At 44.9% G+C, this 25,547-nt stretch overlaps 1 protein-coding gene across 1 annotated transcript; it reads right to left on the bottom strand.

Moving 5' to 3' along the window:
• Positions 1-13,890: 13,890 nt before the first annotated feature.
• Positions 13,891-21,794, bottom strand: LOC141513209 (fibulin-7-like). Its single transcript, XM_074222825.1, has 8 exons — positions 21,729-21,794; positions 20,789-20,945; positions 19,409-19,579; positions 18,971-19,096; positions 17,949-18,071; positions 16,926-17,063; positions 15,672-15,810; positions 13,891-14,251 (listed from the first exon to the last, which is right to left on the bottom strand). Exons 1-8 carry the CDS (start codon positions 21,792-21,794, stop codon positions 13,891-13,893), a joined length of 1,281 nt encoding a protein of 426 aa, XP_074078926.1.
• Between the last annotated feature and the right edge of the window lie 3,753 nt (positions 21,795-25,547).

Raw genomic sequence — 25,547 nt, 5'->3', positions numbered from 1 at the left:
CACAAGCCAGTGTTGAATGAGTCTTGGCCTTGGAGTCAGGACACTTTGGTTTAATCCTAAACTAACCACTAAGTAGCAGCCTGGGCAGATCACTTCACCTCCTCTGTGAAAAAGAAGACAGTTGGCTAAGATGCTCTCCAAGCTACCTTCCAGCTCTACCAGGGTCTGATTCCCCTTCCCTCCCAGGAGCCCCAGAGACCTCGTGGGCACTAGCAGGAGAGGCCAAATGGACCGTAAAACCTTTGCAGCTCTTGGACCCAGATTTTGGAACAGTTCACTGCTCCATAAGGCGGCCTTTGTAACTCCTGCCCCTCCTCTTGCAGCTCACATCTTCCTTTCTAGGTGGACAAGGGCAGCTCTGTGTAAAGGGAAGAACAGAGCAGGGTTGAAGCAAAGGTGAAGGAGGTTATATTTAGTGGAGTCAGAGCAAGGAGCTGAGGAGGAATAGTAAGAATTAGGTGGCGATAGAGCCCAGGTGGGCAACAGAAGTGGGGGCAAAATCATAGACAAAAGAGCCAGAAGGGACTGTTGAGGTCCTCTTATTTAATAATTGTATTTTACAGATGAAAAGACAGAGAGATTTAGAGGGCTACAGTGATTTGTCTAAACTGCCAAGCATTCAAACTCTACGGCAGAGAGCTTAACTCCAGTGGGCTGCCCATATTATTCGAGTGCCAAAAGACTATTTTATGGAGACTTCTCACTGGGCAAGCACTGACATGGTGGTCAGAAAAAGCCATTCAAGAACATTCTCAAGGTCTTTCTGAAGAATTTTGGGATTGATTGTATAACTTGGAAGACCCTGGCATAGGACTGCCCAGCGTGGTGTGCCCTCATAAGATAAGGTTCTCCACCCAAATATATAGGCAAAGCAGAACTGAGGTAGCTCAAAGGAAACTGGAAATCCACCCCAAATGTTCACATAGTCTATTTATGCCCAACCTGTGGCAGAACCTTCCAAGCTTGGATTGTCTGATCAGCCACAGTCGACACATTGAAACTTGACTCTAATGTAGAGATGTCATTTTGGTCGTCTTTGAGAAGGAAGGACAAGAACCAACCAACCAACTAACTTACCTAAAGTCATTCAGTGGCTTATTTCTTCTCTCTGATATGATTTGTTCACAGCTATTCCTTTTTGTATTCTAGGAATGCAGAAATACTCTATTTGTTAGGTCAATAATTCATTTTTTCGCAATACTATTACAGAATATCACATACTAGTTATAAACATACTCAGTGTGGTTTAATGTATACAAATAATGTTGGGCACTACAAGTCTGTTCATGTCCACAACTATTTTTTAAAAAAGTAGTTTATTTATTTGTTTTTCCAACTACGTACAATGCTAGTTTTCAACAATCATTTATTTATCTTATTTATCTTGAATTTTACAATTTCCCCCCCCCCAATCTCACCTCCCTCCTTCCACCTCTCACAGAAGGCAGTCTGTCAGCCTTTACTTTACATTACAACAATCTTTTGTTTTTAGATTTTGTTTTGCAAGACAATGGGGTTAAGTGTCTTGCTCAAGGTCACACAGCTAGGTCATTATTAAGTGTGTCTGAGGCTAGATTTGAACTCAGGTACTCCTGACTCCAGGGCGGGTGCTCTATCCACTATGCCACCGAGCTGCCCACAGCAATCATTTTTTGTAAGGTTTTTAGTTTCATATCTTTTCTTCCTCCCTCCCTCTGACAGAAAGCAATCTAATATAGGTTATATATGTATAACTATGTCAAACATAAATCCGTATTAAACATGTTGTGAAAGAAGAATCAAATTGAAATGGAAAAACAAACATTAGAGAGAGAAAAAATAACACATAAGAGAACTTTTAAAAACTGAAGACAGTAAGCTTTGGTCTGCATTTAAACTCCATAGTTTCTCCTCTGAATATGGATGGTATTTTCCATCACAAGTCTTTTGGAACTGTCTTTGATAATTGTGTTGCTGAAATGAACATGTCCTTCATAGATGATCATCACCCCGTGTTGCTGTTGGTGTGGCCAATGTTCCAGTTCTGCTCCCTTCACTCAGTGTCAGTTCACGCAAGTATTTCCAGACTTTTCTGAAGTCTCGTCCCTCTTGATATCTTTTTTTTAAGGTTTTTTTTTTGCAAGGCAAATGGGGTTAAGTGGCTGCTTTATCCACTTCCCCACCTAGCCGCCCCTCTCTCTTGATATCTTATAGAACAATAGTATTCCCTCACATTCATATACTACAATTGTAGTATATGTTCAGCCATTTCTAATTCTCTGCCACTACGAAAAGAGCACCTATTGCTGTAATTGCTCCCCTCTTCCAGCCCCCTCAAAATCTAATCCCTAGTATAATAGGGATCTTAAAAAAGTGCTGATAGTAATGTTGTATATTGCTGACTACTTATGTTCCCCATACTCTTAAATCTTTTCATTTCTCTCCATTTTCCACAATCCCCAATTTAATGGGCTAAAATCTAGTCCTGGCTGAATTGAATCTCCTCTTCTAGACTAAAACCAGAACTGATTTTTAGGAAAAGAAAGGTCATCTTTCCCCAACCTCCAATCTGGTCAGGGATTAAACATTGGATTTTCTCCATGGGTTTCTCATGATCGTCATTAATGGGGACATTCCATGCCTATTTCCTTCAGAAGTCTTTTCATAGATTCCTTCAGACCATGGTCATGACCTTTACTTCTCCACCTGCTAAAATCCAACTTGTCTTCTCTTATTTTTTTTTTGATTTATTTTTTTATTCTCATTTTGTACAAATGTTTTTTTACATTAATAAAATATTCTTGTTTACAAATAAACAAAATAGCCCTCTTCCCCCATGAATATAGATAGACTTGCTTGGGCGAAAAAAGTAAAGGGGAGAGAAAAAAAATTAAAATAAAAAAAATAATAGTAGCAATTGTAGGTATGGCCAGGTGGCGCAATGGACGAAGCACCAGCCCTGGAGCCACGAGCACCCGAGCCCATATCCAGCATCATAAACCCAACCATCACCCAGCCGTGTGACATACAAGCCCCCCGATCCCCACTGCCCTGCAAAAACCAAAAAGAAGAAAAAAAAAAAAAAGACCCAAAATAAATAAAATAGTAATGATAGTAGGGGGTGGCTGGGTGGCAGACAGAGCATTGGCCCTTGAGCCAGCAGCACCTGGGTCCGAATCCGGCCCCAGACACCCAATGATCACCCTGCTATGTGGCCCCAAGCAGGCCACCCAGCCCCACTTGCCCTGCACCCTCCCCCAAATAATAATAACAAAAAATGTGCTTGAGTCTTTGTTCCAACACCAACAACTCTGTCACGGGTGGATCACATTCTTTATGATAAGTCCATCACAAAAGTTACTTCCATATTTTTCCACCGTTGCCATTGCTGATCGCAACTCCCTCCTTTCTTATTTCTCCACTACCATGTACTATATTTTCTCTCTCCTTTCACTGTGACTCTGCTGTAGGGTCGTTGACTGGCTCAGCAGACAGATCCCTGGTCCTGGGGCCAAGAAGCCCTGAGCCCCCATACCACCCCTTAGGCCCAGCATCCACCTGGCCCTATGGTCCTGGGCAGGCCTTCCAATCCCAGCCCCTTGCATGAAATAAGAAAGAGAATGTGTTATATCTGGCCACTCTCCCCCCATGGTCCATCCTCTCCTCCTTTATTCACATCCCCACCCCTTCTCCCTGCTCCCCCCTCCTTCTTACTCCAGATGTCTATACCCCATTGAGTATATATGCTGTTTCCTCTCCTAGCTATCTCTGATGAGAGCAAAGGTTCCCTCATTCCCCCTTGCCTCCCCCTTCCATATCATTGCAATAGCTCATTGTAATAAAAAAAATCTTATGTGAAATATCTTGGACTATCCCCCCTCTCCTTTTTCTTTCTCCCATTCCATTTTCCTTTTTTTCTATTGACTCCATTTTTACACCATATTTTATCTTCAAATTCAGCTTTCTCTTGTGCTTCAACTATAAAAGCTCTCTCTCTCTACCTGCTCTATTAACTGAGAAGGTTCATATGAGTATTATCAGTGTCATTTTTCTATGCAGGGATACATACAGTTCATCCTCATTAAGTCCCTCCTATTTCCCCCCTCTCCTCCAATCTCCATGCTTCACCTAAGTCCTGTATCTGAAGATCAAACCTTCTGTTCAGCTCTGGCCATTCCAAAAGGAACATTAGAAATTCCCCTGGTTCATTGAAAGTCCATCTTTTTCCCTGGAAGAGGACATTCAGCCTTGCTGGGTAGTTCATTCTCGGTTGCATTCTAAGCTCTTTTGCCTTCCGGTATATTGTATTCCAAGCCTTACGAGCTTCCAATGTAGTTGCTGCTAAGTCCTGTGTGATCCTGACTGCAGTTCCACGGTATTTGAATTGTGTCCTTCTGGCTGCTTGTAATATTTTCTCTTTGACTTGGGAGTTCTGGAACTTGGCTATAATATTCCTAGGGGTTGGTTTTTTGGGATCTCTTTCTCTGGGGGATCGGTGGATTCTCTCCATTTCTATTTTGCCCTCTGCTTCTAGAATATCAGGGCAATTTTCCTGTAGTAATTCTTTGAAAATGATGTCAAGGCTCTTTTCCTGATCATGACTTTCAGGTATTCCAATAATTTTTAAATTATCTTTCCTAAGTCTGTTTTCCATATCAGTTGTTTTTTCAATGAGATATTTCACATTTTCTTCTAATTTTTCATTTTTTTTTTGTTTTGAAGTATTGATTCCTGATTTCTGGTAAATTCATCAATCTCCCTGAATTCTATTCTTTGTCTGAAGGATTTGTTCTCCTCAGAGTTTTCTTATCTCTTTTTCCATCTGGCCAATTTTGCTTTTTAAAGCATTCTTCTCCTCTATAACTTTTTGAACTGTTTTATCCATTTGACCTAAGCTGCTTTTTAGCATGCTATTTTCTTCAGCATTTTTTTGGATTTCCTTGACTAAGCTGCTGACTTCATTTTTCATGTTTTTCCTGCATCTCTCTCCTTTCTTTTCCCAGTTTTTCTTCCAACTCCCTCATTTGATTTTCAAAGTCTTTTTTGGGCTCTGTCATAGCCTGAGCCCAATTTCTGTTTTTCTTGGAGTCTTTAGATGCAGGAGCTTGTGCTTCCTCATCTTCAGACTGAGTATTTTGATCCTTCTTGGGCTCATTTGCAAAATATTTCTCAATGGTGTTCCTCTTGTTTCTTTGCTTGTTCATTTTCCCAGCCTAAGCCTATTTTTTGGGGGTGCTTCCTGAGCTTTTGGGACACTCCCACAAGGGTCTCAGTGTGTGAGGTTCTGTCCTCCCTCCTGGTCTGTGAATGACCATAAGCACCCACCTCTGCCACGGGGCTGAGGTGGGGGGGCCCTGCTGTTCTATGGGGGGGCCTAGACTGCGATCAGGATCTGAATGTGGTCAGAGCCCCAGAGTCCTGTTCCAGGGACAGAGGACAGAGCTCTGCAGTTTCTCTTCACTCCCCTCCCTCAGCTCAATGGGCTCATGCCCTGGGGGCTCCTGCTTACTGGCTCCACCTGCTTCAGTTTCCTGCTCTGGGCTGCAGTAAGACCAAGCTGCTCCCTGTATGCCCCGAGGGCTGGGCTCCACGTGCTCACTCTGGCAGAGGTCCCCCCCTGTTCTCCAACTTTGTGCCTGGTGCTCTTCGGGGTGCAGCTCAGGAGACTCCCCCACTGCTGTGAGCCATGGCTCCCAGCGCCCTGGGGCTGCCTCCAGGAGGCTGAAGTTCTTTGGCTCTGGCCTGCCCCTCCAACCCCCTGGAGCAGAGCCTTTCTGCTCTTTTCCAGGTTACCTTGAGTAGGAGAACTGCCTCACTGGGTCCCTTTGTGGGTTCTGTCTCTTGAAAGTTTAGTTAGAGTCCTTAGCTGATGAGTTTTTTTTATCAGAGAGCTCCTAAGACTCGATCCCTTCTTGCCGCCATCTTGGTTCTGCCCCACCTTCTTTTATTTTCTATAGCTGGAAAAGGGCATATGAAGGATAGAAGTCACCCTTAGGTAGAGAAATGGAAGGAGAAGTAGCTAAGCACCAGTAAGTAAAAGGTTAGCTTTTGCCAGAAATTGTTCCCAGGAAAACCTTGATGGATGCTCATAGAGCACAGACCTTTTTTTGAACATTGGTCTCTTGGTCTACTTCCTGCCCCTTTGAGATCTTCCTGTCTAATTGGATATGTAATGAAATTTTCCAAAAACTAGAATGGCATTCTTTTCTCTGTGGGATTGGTATTTTGGAACTGACCTTAAATAGACAAATTCCTGGTTTATAAGAATTTGAGGAGATAATCCCTTAGAGGACCAGACTTGTAAAGGGCTCTCTCATCTTGAATAGTTGTGGTGGGAAGATGGGATTCATATAGGTGGTTTGGCAGGGCCAGTCTGACCAGTTTTCCACCAATTCCTTTGATGTACTCCAAGGTAAATTGGATCTCTTGGCTTCTTATTTTTTGGAGTCCAGCTTAATATCGTAAGCCTCAGGTCTCAGCACCCATCTAGGATGACACAAGCCCAACACATAAAGATTTCCCCCAATCAACTCTTCTTACGTTTTTGTAGTCCAGACAGATGCTGTTTTGTGTGTGAGGCTATAATGATGATTTTTGTTGACCTGAAAAGAGGTGGGATGTGTTACAAAGATACACAATAAAGAATGGAATGTGGAGTAGAAGAGTTGAGTAGATTCCCTGGTCCAAAGTCCCTGTTCCCAAAGACCTTGCATCATACAGAGAGACAACATATCCAGGTCTATCCAGAGGAAATAGAGAAGAAACGTAAAAACACAAGCATAACTACCTACTACCAAGCTGAACCTTAAGGAAAGACCTGCACAGTCTAATCTCATGACTTCCTCCAAGGACCACTCTCCAATACTAATACTCTGCTTGGACTTATTGATCTATGGTTAGATCTCTTCCATCTCCATATATTTGCCCAATCCTAGCTGCTGATGTACAAGCTCTATTCCCATTTTCAATTCCTAGTCCCTCATTGTTACCCATTTCAAAGCCCTCTTGGATAGGCTTCACTCTGGATCTACCTAACCCTTCCACTGTGCTCTCTGGAATGCTTGCTCCTTGGGAAGAAGCTTCCTTTCATCTTAAATATCTCCTTAAACCTTTCTTACTCTTTTTTTTCCCCCTCAGTCAATAAAATAAACATTTATTTAGCACCTACAATGTACGCCCCAGGATACAAAAAAGAGACAAAGGACAGTCCCTTTAATGGATATAGGGGAAGTGGTTGATATTGGAGACTAGAGCTCAGGAGTAAAATTAAGGCTAGATCACTGAACCAACTGCAGAGAAACAAGAATTGGACCCATGAGAGTTGATGAGAGAGAAGCAAAGGACAGAAACAAAGTTAGCTTGCACCAAATCTAATGCTGAGCTCACTCCTCTCTCACCACTCTCTTCTTTTTCAAAATTAAAAAAAATTTCACCCTCTTCTTTATATAGAGAGGTAGGAAAAGGAGAAAAGGAAATGTAAAAGAGAAGATAGCGGGAACTATACAATAAATCATTATAGCTGTGAATGTGGATGGGATGAACACACTTATAAAAGAGAAGAAAGCAGAATTAAATTAGAAAGAATTCATCTATAAATTAATTAGAAGAAAATCACTTGAATTGGGAAGATGCACACAGAATTAAATGAAGTGTTGAAGTAAAAAAGGGTAGTGTCAATGATCTCAGCCATAAAGGGAAATGATTCAAATGTATAAGAATAAGAGATATTTCCCAATTAATAAGTAATCAAAGAATAAAACAGGAAGTTTTCAGAGGAAGAAATCTAAGTTACCAGTAACTATATGAAAATAATTGAAATCACTAATAACTATAAAAATGTGAATTAAAACAATTGAGAGTCTACCTCATTCATCACATTGACAAAATTGACAAAAAATGGGAAATGATAAAAATTGGAAGGGCTGTATATTATATTAATATTAATCAATTATTAACACACACACACACATATATATATATATATATATTAATTCACTGTTGTTGGAACAACAAAAAAAAATCTGGTAATACTTATATAAACTGATTCAAAGTGAAGTGACCAGAACTAGGAGAACAATTTATTTATTTATTTTTAGAAGATTTTATTTATTTTGAGTTTTACAATTTTTCCCCTAATCTTACTTCCCTCCCCCACCCCCAAAAGAAGGCAATTTGCCAGTCTTTATATTGTTTCCATGGTATACACTGATCCAAATTGAATGTGATGAGAGAGAAATCATATCCTTAAAGAAGAGATATAAAGAAAGAAGAGATATAAAGATATAAAGCATATAAAGAGATATAAAGCATAAGAGATAGCAAGATCAGACAATAAGATACCAGGTTTTTTTCCCTAAATTAAAGGTAATAGTCCTTGGTCTTTGTTCAAACCCTACAGTTCTTTCTCTGGATATAGATGGTATTCTCCATGGCATACAGCCCCAAATTGTTCCTGATTGTTGCACTGATAGAATGAGCAAGTCCATCAAGGTTGATCATTGCTCCCATGTTGCTGTTAGGGTGTATGGTGTTTTTCTGGTTCTGCTCATCTCACTCAGCATCAGTTCATGCAAATCCCTACAGGCTTCTAGGAGAACAATTTATATGATAATGACATTGTAAAGATAACTTTAAAGACAAGAATTCTGATCAATGCAGTGACCAACCACAATTCCAGAGAACTCATTATGAAGCATGCTTCTGCTTCTGACTTTTCACCCCCCACCACTATCCATTCCCCTAAAGCTCAGGTCTAATCATGCCAATGTCTGCTTAGAAAATTATTTTAATTGTTCCCTATGGCTTCTAGTATAAAATATTGACTCTTCTGTTTGATATTTAAAATCTTTTACAAGAGAGATGGATAGATGGATGAATGGATACACACATAGATAGATAGATAGATAGATAGATAGATAGATAGATAGATAGAGAGAGAGAGAGAGAGAGCGAGCGAGAGAGAGAGAGACCTATCAAAAATATATTCAAAGAAGATATAAGGTAACCTTGGAGGTGAAGGCTCTCACACCTGGGGAGGACCAGGAAAAACCTCCTACAGAAAAAGGCGCTTGATCTGAGTCTTAAAGGAAGTCAGGGGTTCCAGGAACCAGAGATAAGGCAGGTGTGAAGTCCAGGACCCATGAGAGTGAGGCAGATTACACCTTATTTATTTATTTTTTTTAGTTTTTGTAAGGTAGTGGGGTTAAGTGACTTACCCAAGGTCACAGAGCTAGGTAATTATAATGTGTCTGAGACTGGATTTGAATTGAGGTCCTCTTGACTCCAGGGCTGGTGTTCTAGCCACTGCACCACCTAGTTGCCCCATTGATTACACTTTAATCATCACTTTGTACTCAGGCTGGCATACATTATACTCTACTTTCTCTCTCCATTTCTTTGCCAAGAAGGACCCTATCCTTGGAATGTTTTTCACCATCATCTTTTAGAATCTCTGGCTCCCTTCAAAGCTACTCATGCAGCTTTATCTTTTGAATTTTTCTATTACTTTCTTTTTTTTAAGGTTTTTTGCAAGGCAAATGGAGTTAAGTGGCTTGCCCAAGGCCACACAACTAAGTAATTATTAAGTGTCTGAGACCGGATTTGAACCCAGGTACTCCTGACTCCAAGGCGGGTGCTTTATCCACTGCGCCACCTAGCGGCCCCTTTCTATTACTTTCTGGAAAATTTTATATTGTGCTGGCTTGTTACAAGAATGAAAACCCCATGAAAACACGAATTTTGTCACCTTCATTTTTGTATCCCTTGGAAGAGAATAGTGTGCATTACAAAAGAGAAACTAAATAAATGTTGGTCAGGTTGAACTGAGAAGGTGGTTAGCTGCTAACTGGGCCCCTCTTGTGCCAGACTAAAGATAAAAGGGATCTTGGTGACTGTGAACCAGGCTTGTCAAACGTCCTTATGAAATACTGTGTTTTATTAATTATATTCTCTAAGGATGAACTGTCTTCTTAAATCCAGAATCCAATTGGCATGATATGTAAAATGTTAGTGTCTATTCATAGGGCACTATGTTATGATGATTTAATGAACAAACAGAGAGAAAACCCTTCATGAACTGCAAAGGCAATAAAGAAGTGAGAGACGAGGATGGGGTTCTAGCTATGAGATGTGAAAAATGGGGCAGAGATGGCCTTGGTCTCTCCCTCATTGGTAGTGAAGAAAGGCCATCCTCTATCAGACTTCTAAACGATGAATGGGATCAGGCTTGATCCTGTGATTCTTCAGAGATTAGGTAGGTACCTGGTATAGACAGGTAGGTGGACCTAGAGTCAAGAAGACCAGAATTCAAATCTGGTCTCAGATAGTCATTAGGCAAATCACTTAACTTCTGTCTGCCTCAGTTTCCCTGTCTGTAAAATGGGAATTGTGAAGATCAAATAAGATATTTTTAAACCACTTACAAACCTCAAAGCTCAATATCAATATTAACTAATTATTATTACCATAGTGGAGTCTGAACAAAAGTTCCTTCAGAGGATCCTAGTGGGAGCAAAGAATAGAACAGCCCGTGGGGACGTGATGAATCTTGCAAACAGAGTAACCTATCTGACACAGTCCTGGGGCTGAAGCAGCAGACTTGGCCTCTCCAGGTTCATGTAAATATGCAGTTTCCACACCTGAGCTTCTGGGGAGGGGGTGATAAGGAAAGACTTCGAGGCACAGAGAAGCTAGCCAAGGCAGCCTTTGGTCTCAGAGACTTTCATTCCTCCTAGTCGCCTGGTTCATAATCTTGAGACCATTCTCCAATCTCTCCTTCAATCTACACATAAAAATTAATTACAAATCTTAGTTTTCCTATGTCTTCTTCTCTCCACTCATGTAACCATACCTTAGTCTAAGCCTTCATTGCCTCTTGCCTGGATTATTTTCTTGTACTATATTTTTCTTGGTTAATAATTTTATTGCTCCTTTTGTGATAAATATTATTGACATCTTTTGTCACGTGCCTAAATTTCCCCTGGATCTTATACCCACCCACCAAAATACAATAGTCTTCTAATTGGTCTTTCTGTCTCAGATAAGCCCCATTTCTAACTTGTCCTTCATAGACCTGCCAAAGTGATTTTCCTAAAGCCAAATATGATTGTGTTCCTCCCTTGCTCATACCCTCCAGGGTATTACCTCCAAGATTGAATATTTGCTCTTCTGCTTGTTGTTTTAAAACCCTTTACTTTTCCTGTTTTCTCTATGGTCCTGGGATATTGGCCTTCTTGGAGCTACTCACATCTCACTGCTGCCTCACTCTCATGGGTCCTGGACTTCACACCTGCCTTATCTCTGATTCCTGGAACCCCTGACTTCCTTTAAGACTCAGATCAAGTGCCTTTTTCTGTAGGAGGTTTTTTCCTGGTCCTCTCCAGATTCGAGAGCCTTCTTCTCCAAGGTTACCTTATATCTTCTTTGAATACACTTTTGGTAGGTCTCTCTCTCTCTCTCTGTGTCTGTCTCTCTGTCTCTTTCTGTCTTTCTCTCTTTCTCTCTGTTTCTGTCTCTCTCCCTCTCTCTCTCCTCTATCTATCTGTTTATCTGTATATGTGTGTATCCATTCATCCATCCATCCATCTCTCACTCTCATCTGTCTATCTATCATCTATCTATCTATCTATCTATCTATCTATCTATCTATCTATCTATCTATGTATGTATCTTTCTGTTTATCTATATATATATGTGTGTGTGTATCAATCTATCTATCTATCTATCTATCTATCTATCTATCTATCTATCTATCTATCATCTAGCTTTCCATAGATGCTGTGTTTCCTAGGACTTTGCCCATCATTTCCACACTTTCCCTCTGCATCCCATTTCTTTCCCTTTTTAGCCTCATGGATTGCAGACAGATTTTGGGAAATATCCTGACCCTGATGGGTGACAAAAGGAGGTTCTGTCTGAATGGGAAAGTTAAGGAAAGGACAGATTCCAGGCCCAATGATATTACCTTGGAAAAGTCATGTCTTCCCATTAGTTCTCAGTTTCTCCCTGTGTGAAAGGAAAATGATCTCTTTTTTCCTTTCTCCCCTTCCATAATGCAGAGAGATGATGGGAAGATAATATACTTGGGACTGAACTCTGGACTATAAAAATGTGAGATAAATGGAACAAGGACAGTTTCTAGATTTTTGCAATGGAGATAAGTGCCAGTCTAGTTCATGCATCTGCTCAGTTTGTGGAATCCCGGTGCTCCCCTGGACTGGATCGGCTGAGATCTACAGAGGTCATATTGAACTGAGGCCACACAAAGCAGTTGGATCAGTTCTGGAGTTAAGGGAACAATGATCCAGGACAAAGACCTAGGGGAGGTCTTTGATGGGGATGATGTTGGTGATGATTCCTGGCATTTTCATATTGCATTAAAGTTTGCAAAACATATTATATGAATTATCTCATGTGTCTTGCAAAAAACCTGTAAGATAGGCCTTAGAGGAATCATGATCCTTCCCCATTTTACAGTAGAAGAAACTGAGGTTCAGAGGGGTTACATATCTGACCCATGGCCCAATAGCTAGTGAGGGTCAGGAGCAGGACTAGAGCCCTGAGCTCTACCAGGATATGGGGACCCACCCAAGGTAAAAGGAGCTTGATTTGGGGAGGGGGAATAGAGAGATGGGGAGGGACAAAAGAAGGAGATATAGAGAATTTCAGGAAAAGGCCGATGGATGAGAAATAATTGTCTATTGTGTGTGAGGGTAAATAATTGGTGAGGAAGGTAATGAATAGATGACATAGTGTCATTGTCTGCCATACTGGCTCCATACATGACTTCCTGTCTCTTTGACCAGAATGACATCATTGAACTCCTTGGGTAGAAGGGATTCTGGTCATTGTCCCAGTCTTTAATTTCCAGAGGAATATGATGATGATGATGATGATGATGATGATGATGATGTTTGTCCTTTTTTTGGTTGTTGTTTTTGCAAGGCAATGGTGGGGTATTAGGTGACTTGCCCAAGGTCACACAGCTAGCTAATTATTAAGTGTCTGAGGTCAAATTTGAAGTCAGGTCCTTCTGACTCCAGAGCCAGTGCTCTATCCACTGAGCCACCCAGCCCACCCATCCTTTTTTTTTTTTTGAAGAAGACTATGATATCAGGGAGGTGATGCCATGACAAGCCTGTGAATTGGCTTTGAGTAGGGAGAGGCTCTGCTTAGTCACCAGCCTCACTTTATCCTCCATAACCATTTAGATCCAATGACCAGATATGGATCAGAACAACAATATGGTCCTGGATGTGAGACAATCAGGGTTCAGAGTTTCTGAGGCTAGATTTGAACTCAGTCCTCCTGACTGAAGGGTTGGTATTCTGTTCACTACACTACCTGGCCCCAGTTAGGTGATGCAGTGGATAGAGCACTGACCTTGGAGTCAGGAGGGCCTGAGTTCAATCCCATAGCAACATTTGCAAAGGTCAAACATTCTCCTAACTCTGGGGTGATGTCTTTGGGGGCTTGGGGTATCCATTTTCAGGAAGAATTGGTCTTTACTACTGGACCCTCTGATGGTCTGGAGGCTGGTTTTTTCTTATGAGGTTTGGGTGGGTAGGTGGGAGAGTGGATGAAGGAAGCCATACATATTTCTTTTCCAGAACACAATAGTGAATTATTTTAGATTTTTATTTTCTTAGAAGCAGAATGGACCTAATCTAGTCCTAGTCTAATATTAGAGATGGGGAAACTGAGGCCCAGGGAAAGGGAAGTACTCAGGTTCATACATGTCAAAAATGACAGAGAACTCAGGTGTCCTGATGGTTGGTCTTTCCCCCACCCGCCTAGCATCCCAGCCCTTCAGATTATAGCAAAGAGGAAGGAAGCAAGAACAGTAGCCGCTGGGTCTGACAACGCTGGCATGAAAGCACTGCCGACCCCGGGAGGGCCCCCACTACCTGCGAACTAGAACTCATAGGGGGAGATGAAAGCGGTGATCCTGAAGATGTGCTTGCCCAGCAGCACCTTCTTGGAGAGCTCACTCATCTCCAGTTGCACCTCCAATGTGGCGGGACCGGGTACCGGGCTGGTCAGCACCAGCTCGCCCGTGTGCCGGTCAGAGCGCTGCACAGCGAAGGCCCCAAGGCCCCGGCCACCTGTGATGGCAAAGCGCAGGCTGTCTCCGAGGAAGCGTGTGGTGGACATCCTGAAGAGCACGCGTGGCACTGTGCGGTTGGAGGGCAGTGGCAGGTAGTGGAAGGAGATGGAGTTGGCAGCCTGACGGCAGGCATAGCTATCCACTGGGCACGGGTTCCGCTCGCATTGGCTGGAGGAGGGTGGAAGGAGAGGGAGAGACTAAGGACCCCTCCCCAGGTCAGTCCCCTCTTCCCTGGGGGTCTGGTCATCCCAGGGTTTGTGTGGCAGGTGAACTGGTGCCAGCCTGTTTGGCACCCAAGAGCTCCTGCCTCCCTACTCCTAGGGGCAGAAACTACCCAGCAGGTGTCCTTTAAGGTTTGCAAATAACTTACAAATAACTCTTTTTATCTTTGCCTTTCTTTGTAGGCACTGAATAGAACTCTAATATCTGAAGGTGGTGTTACTGTTATCCTCATTTTAGAGATGAGGAAACTGAGGCAGAGAGAAGGTAGTTGATTTGACCTGGGAAAGGGGAAGGGGAGAAGCACCAATTCCTTGCCAGCCATGGTGTTAAGCACTATACAGATATCTCAGTTGTTAGGCAGGTGGGCATCAGGCCCATGATAGGTGCTTAATACATTATTCCCTTTCCCTTAGCGATCCTCACAACAATCCTGTGAAATAGTTCCTATTAGTATCCTCATTTTACTATGGAGGAAACTTAAGGCAGATAGAGGTTAAGTGACCGACCACACAGAGCCAGTGAGTATCTGAAGTCAAATTTGAACTTGGAGCTTCTGACTCCAGGTCCATTGTGAGCTATCTACTTTTCTCCTAGAAGCCCACCTAATGGGAACTTCAGCTGTTTGGGGGCTGTTGGGTTGGGGAGGGTTAAACTTGACAGTAGTTCTTTAGATGCTGGTCAGGATGGGACAGAGGAAAGGAGAGATGCCCAGGCCTTCCTGATGGCAGGTTAACTGATGTGATTCCCTGTGACTTCCAGGATCAATTAGAAACCCTTCATTTGACTTCTAAAGTCTGTTATTAACCTGCCCCTTCCTACTTTTCTTGTCTTCTCACATCTCCTATTCCCTTCCACACCACAAAGTGACCCAGAGACACTGGCCTCCTCTCTGTTCCTCTCTCTCTCTCTCTCTCTCTCTCTCTCTCACACACACACACACACACGCACACACAGACAAGGTGTCCCAACTGTATTCATTTTCACTGGTGGCCCCCATGCCTGGAATGCCTTCCTCCTCTTCATCTCCTAGCTTCCCTGAAGACCCATCTTCTGCAAAAAGGCTTTCCCAATTTCCCCTTTAATGCTCATGTTTTCCCATTCATATTGTTTCCAATTGATCCTGTTAGGGATCTATCTTTTCAACATGTTTTTTCTCCTATTAGAGAGTAAGCTCCTTGAAGGCAAGGACTGTTCCTCCTGTCTTGGTGTCTCCAGTTCCTTAGCATGGTGCCCAGAATAGTTAGACTTATGACTTCTTGACTTGATTTGGATAATGGGCTCCACCCAAGAGAGTGGGATGACTGGAGCTGGAGGAGGGAGAGGGGGAGACGGGGAGCAAGACTGAAGGACGCAGGAAGTCACTCACAAGGCTGATGTCTTCACATAGCTGGTGTTGTGCCGGGGCCGAGGGCATTCTGGTCGCACACACTGGAAACCCCCAAAGACGTTGATGCACAGCTCGCCTCTGCTACAGTTATGCTGCTGATCTGCACACTCATCCACATCTGGAAAAAGAAAGACTTTTTTTCATCTCTCTCTCTCTCTCTCTCTCTCTCTCTCTCTCTCTCTGTCTCTCTGTCTCTGTCTCTCTCTGTCTCTCTCTCTCTCTCTCTCCCTCTTTCCCCCCTCTGATTCTCTGTTTCTGTCTCTCTTCGTTCTCTCCCTTTCTTTCTCTACTATTTCCTTTCTCTTTTCTTCTCTTTTCTCTTTCTTCTCTCTCTTCCTCTCTTTTTCTCCTTTTCTGCTCTCTCTCCCCTTCCTCTCCCTTTTCCTCTCTCCTCCCTTTCTCTGTCTGTCTCTCATACCACACACACACACACACACACACACACACACACACACACACACACAATTGCATCCATAAATCATACACACACACCAGGGTCCCTTTAGTCTTGAACTTAAAGAGGTAAGACAAGAGAAGGTAGGAAGAAGCATGGTACGGTGGACAGAGCTCTGAAGTTTGGTATCAGAAGATCTGGATTTGAATCCTGATCACCACTTGCTACTTTGTGACTTTGGACAAGTCACTTGACCTTGCTGGTCTCTAGTTTCCTAATTGGTAAGATGAAGGGAGAGGTAGTCTTTAATGTAGTCAGTCTATCCTTGGATGATCCTCAGGACAGCAAGTGCTGCTAGATGGGCTGGATCTTTGAACAGGACCTTCTGATCTGCTAAACAGAGCTTGGACTGGAAGTCTGACCTTCCCAGCTCAGCCTTGCCATGTGTCCAAGGGGCATTCTCAGAGATAAGGAGAGAAGTCTCAGAGCAGGAACTGACCCCGGAGTTCTTATCCCATCTCACTTGGTACCACTCCCACTTCAATTCCCTTATACTGGAGAGTGGGAAGCATAAAAATCATTCCCAAACTCCTTGGGACATGGGGAGGGCCAACAAGAGACTGTCTCTGAACAAGGAGGGATAGAGTGCATCAAGTGATGGAGAGGATTACTGTCCAAAACAAGGAGTGAGAGAAGGGATGGGAAGGAGATGGTATAGAAAACAAGCCATGACGAGACAAGGCTCCCAGATGCCTGAGGGTCACAAGTACTCTCCACCTCCCCCCTACTCTAATATCCCTTGGATTGGAGGAAAGTGACCCCTGGATAGAGGTGCCCACCTTCACATGTATTTTGGTCAGGGTTGAGCAGGTAGCCTGGGGGGCAGATACAACGATAGGATCCAGGTAGGTTGATACAATTGTGGACACAGATTCTGTTCTGGTGGTTTAGCTGGAACATCTGGCACTCATCAACATCTGAGAAGGTGAATAGCAGAGGGTCAGATGATGAGAGGTGGAAGAGCTCTCTCCTCCCATCCCCTCCCCTCCCACAAGACTGAAGACTCTATGACTGGTCACATCAGAGGCTCCAAAGCTGGAATGGAGTCCAGCCTTTTCCATTTCACAAATGAGGAACTGCAGCCCAGAGACTCTGAGTTGTCCAAGGTCACTTGATAACCACCATACTGAGATTCGAATCCAGGTCCTGGGACTCCTTCAGGACTCTTTCCACTGCACACCACTGTTCAGAGCAGGACCCGGCTCCTTTGTCTAAAACCTTATACTATCCCAAGTTCTTTTGTTTCCTTCTCCCTCCCCTTCATCCCCCCCTTCCTGCCCTGGGAAAGGTAATCTAGAGTGATGATCCAGGGATTGAAGGTGGTGTGGGCCAGCAATCCCCTTGAGCATTCATAAATCTGGAATACACTCCAGATGTGGGAGAAACAAAGGAACAGGCAATGGGCTCATGACTTCATTGGCCTGGGAACTTCCTGCCCTTAAGATGTCTATGTTCTACTGAGGGGGAAACAACCTGCGAGCCTAAGCGTGGGCATGATTAGAGCCCTGACGTCTTTTCTCAAAGTCCTGGCATCAACAAGTCAAGGGTTTTTAGTGTTGGAGATGAGGAGGGAGTCATTCTAGGTCGAAAACAGGGCACCAAGGTATAGTTGATTCTGAACTAACTGGCTAAAGGACCTGGGGCAAGGAAGGCCCCACCCCCCTTCTGGGGACTCTTTTTTTTCTTCCATAATATGGCAGATTCAGTTGCCCTTTTTAGGACTAACTTCTCTGATTCTCAAATTCACTTCTCTCATTGAGGAGGTATGCCTTTTCTCCAGGGATGCGTTTGGCCATTCTCACCTTGACATAAACCTCCTGCCCGCATCTGGAAGCCAATATCACAGCTGCACTGACGGGCACCCTGCCCATTCTCGGCACAGCGGGGCTGGCGGCTGAAGGATGAGTTACTCAGAGACACCCAGTCTGAGAAGGAAATGGCAGAAGAGGGCACAGTCAGAGAGGGCAGCCTCCCCTAGACCTCCCTGCTCTGTACAACTGAGCACAGTGCCCAAGGGGTTTCAGCAAGGGTCTTGGGGAAAAGGGGGCACAAAGGACCTGAATTCAAGGTCTTTCTCAAGTTGTATAACCAAAGTCCATCAACTAGTTGAAGTTCCCTGAGTATTATAGTTTTTTTTTTTTTTGTTTTTTTTAGTTTTTGCAAGGCAATGGGGTTAAGTGGCTTGCCCAAGGCCACACAGTTAGGTAATTAATTATTAAGTGTCTGAGGCCGGATTTAAACCCAGGTCCTCCTGACTCCAGGGCCAGTGCTCCATCCACTGTGCCACCTAGCCGCCCCCTGAGTATTATAGTTGAAGATGAAGATGCCAAGGGTCAGATAGCTTAGCAAGGGGATGGCCTAGGAAAAAGGGATGCTATCTAGACAGAAATCCTAGAGATCACAGTAAGGCATGTGTGTGTGTATGTGTGTGTTTGTGTGTGTGTGTATGTACCCATGAAGATATAATTGTTCACAAGGGCTCAAGGATGGCGTGACTAGATGCCCAGGTTCCCTCAGGCCAGAGTCCTAAGCTGAGACTTCTTAGGACCCCAGATTGGGCACATAGGAGACCCTCAGCTAATCCCTGTTGAATGACTTAGAAAGGAGAATCCCTCCCCAGCTCTGCCTGCATTCTCCATGCTTTCTCAGTTTTTCTCTTCAAATGACCCACTCTAGGGTTTGATCTCTTTCTTGCCTCAGCCCAGGTATCAATGGCCACATTGCTTTGAAGAGACTGAAGCTGCTTCTTGTCCTCTCTTGGAGGGGTGGAAGTGGGTGGTCTCCTGGGTTGGTCACAGGGGCAGGGTAGGAGGGGGGCACTTACAGGAGGTGGCAGGGGTCTGGCAGTTGTTTCCGGTCCAGCCACTTGGACAGAGGCAGATGTATCTTTGCACATCATCCACACAGGTGCCTCCATTGGTGCAGGGTTGGCTGGCACAATCATCAATACCTGGGGGCCAAGAGGGAGAGGGCGTCCTTCATTTCATGCCCAGTCTTGCCCCAGAGAACAGTCAATACCCACCCCCAAAACTGATCTCTGAAGACTGATTTGGTTCTGGGATAGTCCAATGGTGGCATCTGTGCCTGTGCCTGGGGATCGTGATCATCTGGACTCCTCCACTGGGGCCAACCCAAAAGCCTGGATCAGAGTCAATGTTTAGGGCTGGAAGCTTATGCTCCCTTCATTCTCCAACATTCCTTTGCCCTTTGGTGACCACCCTCCAACACACCCATCCATCCCTTATAGCTATGAATACGTTACTCTTGCAAAAGGGCTGCTGTCCACTCCAAGTTCGGTTCTCTTGACACAGCCGGGACTCAGAGCCCACCAACTGGAAGCCAGTATCACACAAGAAATGCACCTCATGTCCTATGCCCACTTTCCTTCCCAGCTTCCTGCCATGTGCTGGCATAGCCAGATGGGGGCACGTCTCTGGGGAGAGGGGGAAATAAGAATAATTCACATGTATGCAGTGGGACCTTTTTTTTTTTTGAGGCTTTTGCAAGGCAAATGGGGTTAAGTGGCTTGCCCAAGGCCACACAGCTAGGTAATCATTAAGTGTCTGAGACCAGATTTGAACTCAGGTCCTCCTGACTCCAGGGCCGGTGCTTTATCCACTGAGCCACCTAGCCACCCCTCAATGGGACCTTTCTAATAGCAATCTAATGAGTCAAGGTGGTGCACATATACCCCCCTATTTCATGGATGACAAAAATGAGGCATGGATATCTTATCCGATCACAGAATTAATACATTTCAAAACTGAGATTCAAGCCCAAACTCAAAATCCAGAAATCACTCCCCTAGGTTGGAGAGGCTATTAAAATATTTCCTGTCCAAACTTTGCTTCCTCTTCCCTTTGGAGAGAACTGAAGAGCCAAGGACCAAAGTCAGGAAGGTCTTGGTTTGAAGCCCATTTCGGACACTCACTGCTTGTATGACTCTAACTTCTCTGGGATGCAGTTCATCATCTGTAAGATGCTGGGCCTGGACTCACTGACTTCCAAAAACCCTCCTAGCTCTAATCTTGTGATTCCTCTGGTAAAGCGTATGGAGGAAGCAGAGGGGGCTAGATACAGGCAGAGGGGGAAGAAATCCTTACTTTTTTCAATTTTAAGAGTTTTTGTTTGAGGAAAATCAGAACAGAACAGAAGCGTGCTAAACAGTCTATTTTCTGCCTCTATGGGAAGATTGTGACCAAAGCGCAGAATTTTGGAATATCATCTAAGCCAGATTTCTTCCTTCTCTCCTCTATTTTTCAGATGATGAAACTGAGGTGCCGAGACCAGATGTGACTTCCCCAAGGATATACAAGGTTATTATCCAGACCTGGACAACAGCCTACCCAAATGGGGAGGCAGTCTCTCTTATACTCACTTACCTCTGCACCCCAACAGCTCCACCAATGCCCCCAAAGCTAGCTCCTCACAGAACAACTTAGTTTCATGTGAATGGTTTAGGTCAAAACAGTACGTTTTGGGTACCTGATACCTGAGTAGCTGGGCCATTTCCACCCAACCTCTAACACCAACCAGGGCTCCCAATCGGCCCTGGAAACCAAAGTCCCTCAGAGGTCTGTTTGTGGGATGCCCAGCCCCTCAGCAGCTGCCGCCCAGACCAGGACCACTCCTCGGTGGTTACCGTTCCTCCGTGTGGCCTGCTTGTGGACGTTCCCCTGGAGCATGGTGAGCTGCTTCCTGAGGCTGCGCAGGCCCTGCAGCTGGGCAGCTTCCTGGGTGGACAGCAGCTTCTGCATCTGGCGGATGGTGGTGAGCACTGAACGCTTGCTCAGACAGCCCTGGGGGATGGAAGAGGGACCCAGAGAACATCACGGATATCTTGAGGACTCTGCTGAGACCTCCACTGAGGGAGAGCCTGCTCCTTTGGGCCAAGGTAGCAGCCCCTTCCCCTTGGGGGGCAGCTCAATGGGTTCCAGGACTTTTCCTTAGAAAGGACAGCAGATATCTCTCTGGTTTTCCTCACTTTGCACACCCTGTTACTCATATTGTGCCTCAAGAGAAGATGGTATGGTGGATAACGAAGGCATGAGATTTGGGACTCAGACCTGAGTCTGAATCCTGCCCCAGCCACTCCCTATCTTTGTGTGTCCTCAATGTAAACTCTCCTATTTTTATTTTTCTCATTTGTAAAATAGAGATAATTGCCTCATGGGGTCATCATAAGGATCAGATGAAATAATGTGTAAAAATACTTTGAAAATCTTAAGGTGCCAAATAACTGACTGGCTATTATTATTAACACAATATATTATTATATAATTATATATTATAATTATATACAATATAATTATATGTAATATAATATTAATACTAATTAATAACACATGAATATCCACTTAACCTTTTATGGAGAAGAGTGGAAAAGAATTTGATGAAATTCAAGGTCTCATTCTTCACATTGACCTCTCAGGGACTTGACTTCATCATCTGGGACGTGGGTGTTCTCATTGCCCAGTTCAGGGTGTGCCTTTGGGTGGGATCTGCCTAAAGGATGCTCCCCCAGGGGAGGGCTGATGAGAAGAGGTATTGGAGTGAAATGAGTGAAGGGACTCCACCCTTACCTGCCCATCACTGAGAGGGACCTGTAGGAGGCTCAGGGTCATGAGAAACAGCACCCCAACCATCATTGTGTCTGCCCTGGGGGTGGATGAGAGCCGTTGTCTCGGTGGCCTGAAGGACAGAGAAGACATAACCCCTGGCCCAGAGCATCACTCTGGGTAGAGGATGTGGGTGTGAGCTAGCCGGAGCCTTTTCAGAGGACTCTGATTCTCTTCTTCATTCAGGTCAGCCCTTGCTGGCAGGGGGTAGAGAAGGGAAGGGAGTTTGGGGATGGGTGGGGTGGGGTGAGGAGCACAGCCAACCCTGGAGTCCTCTACTAGAACCAGACGGAACAGCCTCCTGAACATCTGTGGTGAGAAGATGGTCACTGACTCCAAGAGCCTCCCTCAGGGAGGGTTGACATCCGCTCCCTTTTCCTAGTGCTGGCAGCATCTCCTCTGGGGTGTCTTTGGCCGGTCTCCAAAATGGGCATCTTCCAGCCCCTTCTGTACAGCCATCCTGCCTGGTTCCAATCTCATGGGGTCTAGTTAGGAGTCTGCCTCAGGCTGGGCTTCCGGAGCCTTGAAGCACATTTATTTCACACTCCAGAGGTCCAAGATTCCCCCGAGGTCCTCTTCCCCCAAATCCCTCCCTCTCCCCAAAACTTACTGTGTGAACCAGGCTGTATCCTGCCCTGGGGTCCCTGACTGCTGCCCCCTCCTGCTGGATGGCTGGTCCTTTGCTCTGCTCTGAAGGATATTGCCACCTCTTTCCCTCACTTGAGGGGCGGGACTGGGGAGGGGCTGCTGCCTTCCCTCTCGGGGTCCCCCCACCTACCACCAGAGATCTGCCTGTAAGGGAGGGGCTTGTGGGCAGGCCAGACTCTGAGGGGCCTGGGAACCTTCTATAGTGTGTGTGTATTCGTGCCTGCATGGGAGGGGGGGACCCTGAATTTTCTCCCCCACCACCCCAGAAACTTGTCCTCTCCTCCTTCCTGCCTGCATCCAGGGAGAAGGTGAGGCAGAGAACAGAGAGCCCACAAGCTTGTTTGGATTAAAGGCCTCTCCCTGAGCCCTGGCCTAACACCAGACTCCTGCTCCTGTGGCTTTGAGGATGGAGAAGGGCAGGAAGGATCCTGGAAACTGCTCTCATCCATCAACACATACTTATGGACCTCTGCTCTGGGGGGTAGCTGAGAACTAAGTTCAAGATGGGTTATTCTGGGTGAGTGAGGAATAAACTGAGCTCAGAGAAGGAAGAAAATCAGAAAGGCCCCCATGTACCCCCAAAAGGTGCAGGCCAGGACATGAGGCTGGCATTGGGATGGTAGAGGGTAGTAGAGTCCTTCACTTCCCTCTTTTGGCAAGGCAACTCCAAGGACATGTCCATAGAGGCTTCTAATGGAGGCTACTCCTCTGGAGGTTGGCCTGGAACATCCCCACGTGGGGAAGAAAACCTGAGGGGAATGCTAGAGGGAATTCCAGCAGATCCTTGGGATCCCACCTAATGGTCCTACCCACTTGGCTAGTCATTGTCTAGAATCTCCATCTGCTGACTCTCAGGCCAGGGGCCTTTCCTCCACTGTCCGGGGCAGAGAATAACCCCAATCGCCTTCCTGCTAAAGGACTGACTCCCCATGTTACACCGCTCCCTACTCATGAACAATCAGGGGCTGGGCAAACAAGGCAGTTGAATCAGATGGACACTGAGGTCCCTTCTGGCTCCCTATGAACCCATGATACTATGAATAAACAGTCATGTGGAATATTCTGGGAAAGCCCTTGAGCCAAATAAAGAAGTCACTCTACAAAGACAGAATAAAACAATAAAATAAAACAATTCCTGCTCTCAATTAGGCAGCTTGGTGGTTCACTGGTTAGAAAACTGTGTTTACACAGTCAGAAAGAACCCAAGTTCAAAGGCCACCTCAAAGACCCATTAGCTTCATGACTCTGGTCAGGTTACTTTCCTATCTTGGTCTCCTAATAGTGTGAGCATCAAAAAAAGATAATGTATGTGATATTCTACCATAAACCTCAACATGTTAATAGAATTATTATCAGAAATAACAGTTTATCCATTTATAGGAATGTAAAAATAAATACAAGATGATGGGAACAAGAGAAGAAACCCTGGTTTGATCTTTTCTTTCAGTATTTATACATTGTCTCAATTGCAGCCCCCCAACTCTTCTGGATGCATCTCCTTGCTTATGTGCTCTATGGCCCATTAGACTGTAAGCTCCTTGAAGGCAGGGACTGTTGTTTTTCTTTGTATTCTTAGAACGTAACATGGTGATGGTATACAGTAAGCACTTAATAAATGTTTATTAACTGATGGACTAAGGTGTGGGTTGGAGTGGTTAGCCATTGAGCTTCCTTCCAACTCTGGGACTTCACGATTCTGTGATCCTTGAACCTTCAGCTTGTTCTAGAGAGCCCTGGCATGAAGGAAGGTTGCCCTAGAAAGGGTCATTAGCATCTGGGGTCCCGGGCTCTGCGCCTGGGCTGTCAGCCTGGAAGGGAGAAGCGTTGGCAAGGGATTGAGTGAGAGGCTTGTGGCCAGAGCTTCTGCCAAGTCTGCCCAGCCCCACACACTGTGCCCATTCAAAGGAAAAGAATCACCCATTCACGCCCAGTGGGGATTGCTGGCAATGCCTGCTTCTCTATCTGAGAGGGAACGGTGCTCTCTGCTGGTGAGAGGCAGGAGTTCAAGACAAACCCGGGACACTCATCCTCTCCAACTTTGGGCTACCAGGTCAGCAGGCCCTAGATGCAGAACTGGAGGCATCTTAAGTGACAAAGGTCACCTCACCCCATCCCACTCTAGAGACAAAGACCCCAAAGCCCAGGGAGGTGAGTGACTTGCCCCCGGGAAATGTCAGAGTCAGCATTTGAACCCAGGTCTCCAGACTGGACCACTTCTCCTGGTGAATGAATGGAGGAGTAAGTCTCCCTTTGGATAATGATGCAGACATCTCGATTTAATTTCCCTTTAGAAATTATTATGGTACCATATATTTCATTTAAAAATGCTATAACAGTCATAAGATCTCAAAAGAGCTTTTAAGTAGTTTTTGGGGTGAAGAATGTTAAATTCTGACCATGCCCGGGGCTAAAAACAGTAGGGAAAAGAAGCAACTTTCTGGTTATTTGGGGCAAGGCTGCTTGTCATTGGGCTGGTTTGTGTCTTGTGACATGGACATCCAATCTAGACGTGTTTGTCCTTTTACACACACACACACACAGACACCCAAACTGCACCTTCTCGCCTCTTCTCCCTCTTCCCTCTCCACCCCACTTCAGATCAGAGTGGTGGCCTAGGAGGTCCTTGCCTGCAATGTTGCAATCACCGATCGTCCTCCTGGCAGGAAGAAGGCAAGGGAGAGCCCAACTCCCACCTTTATTGGACTGTCCTGCACTGATGTATATTTTGGACCCTGGGAAGGGAGGAAAGTGAACAATAATTTATTAAGCTGAACCCTTTACAAAGTAATTCTCATTTGAGATCTAGCCCAGAGGGAATGTGTAATTTGGGGGCTCTAGGGTCCAAGTGTCCCATCCAACCCCGGAAACACCTCTAGGTTATTTGTCCCCTAGAAGCATCCAGAAACATGGCCACCCAATGGTACCTGAAACAGCTCTTTATTGGACTCTGTTTTGACTTTTCCTGAATTTTCCTCCCGTTCCTTTAAACCAAGGCTTTTTTCTTGCTCTCTCCCAGGGGTGCCACACCAAAGTTGGGAGACTCAGCTCTGGGGTCCAGACTAATTTTAAAGAATTAATGGATTGGGGCAGCTAGGTGGCACAGTGGATAGAGCACCGGCCCTGGAGTCAGGAGGA

The sequence above is a fragment of the Macrotis lagotis genome, chromosome 1 (genome assembly GCF_037893015.1).
Source record: "Macrotis lagotis isolate mMagLag1 chromosome 1, bilby.v1.9.chrom.fasta, whole genome shotgun sequence".
Taxonomy (NCBI): Eukaryota; Metazoa; Chordata; class Mammalia; order Peramelemorphia; family Peramelidae; genus Macrotis; species Macrotis lagotis.
The sequence above is the reverse complement of the archived record's forward strand: the minus strand, read 5'-3'. Positions and strand labels throughout refer to the sequence as shown.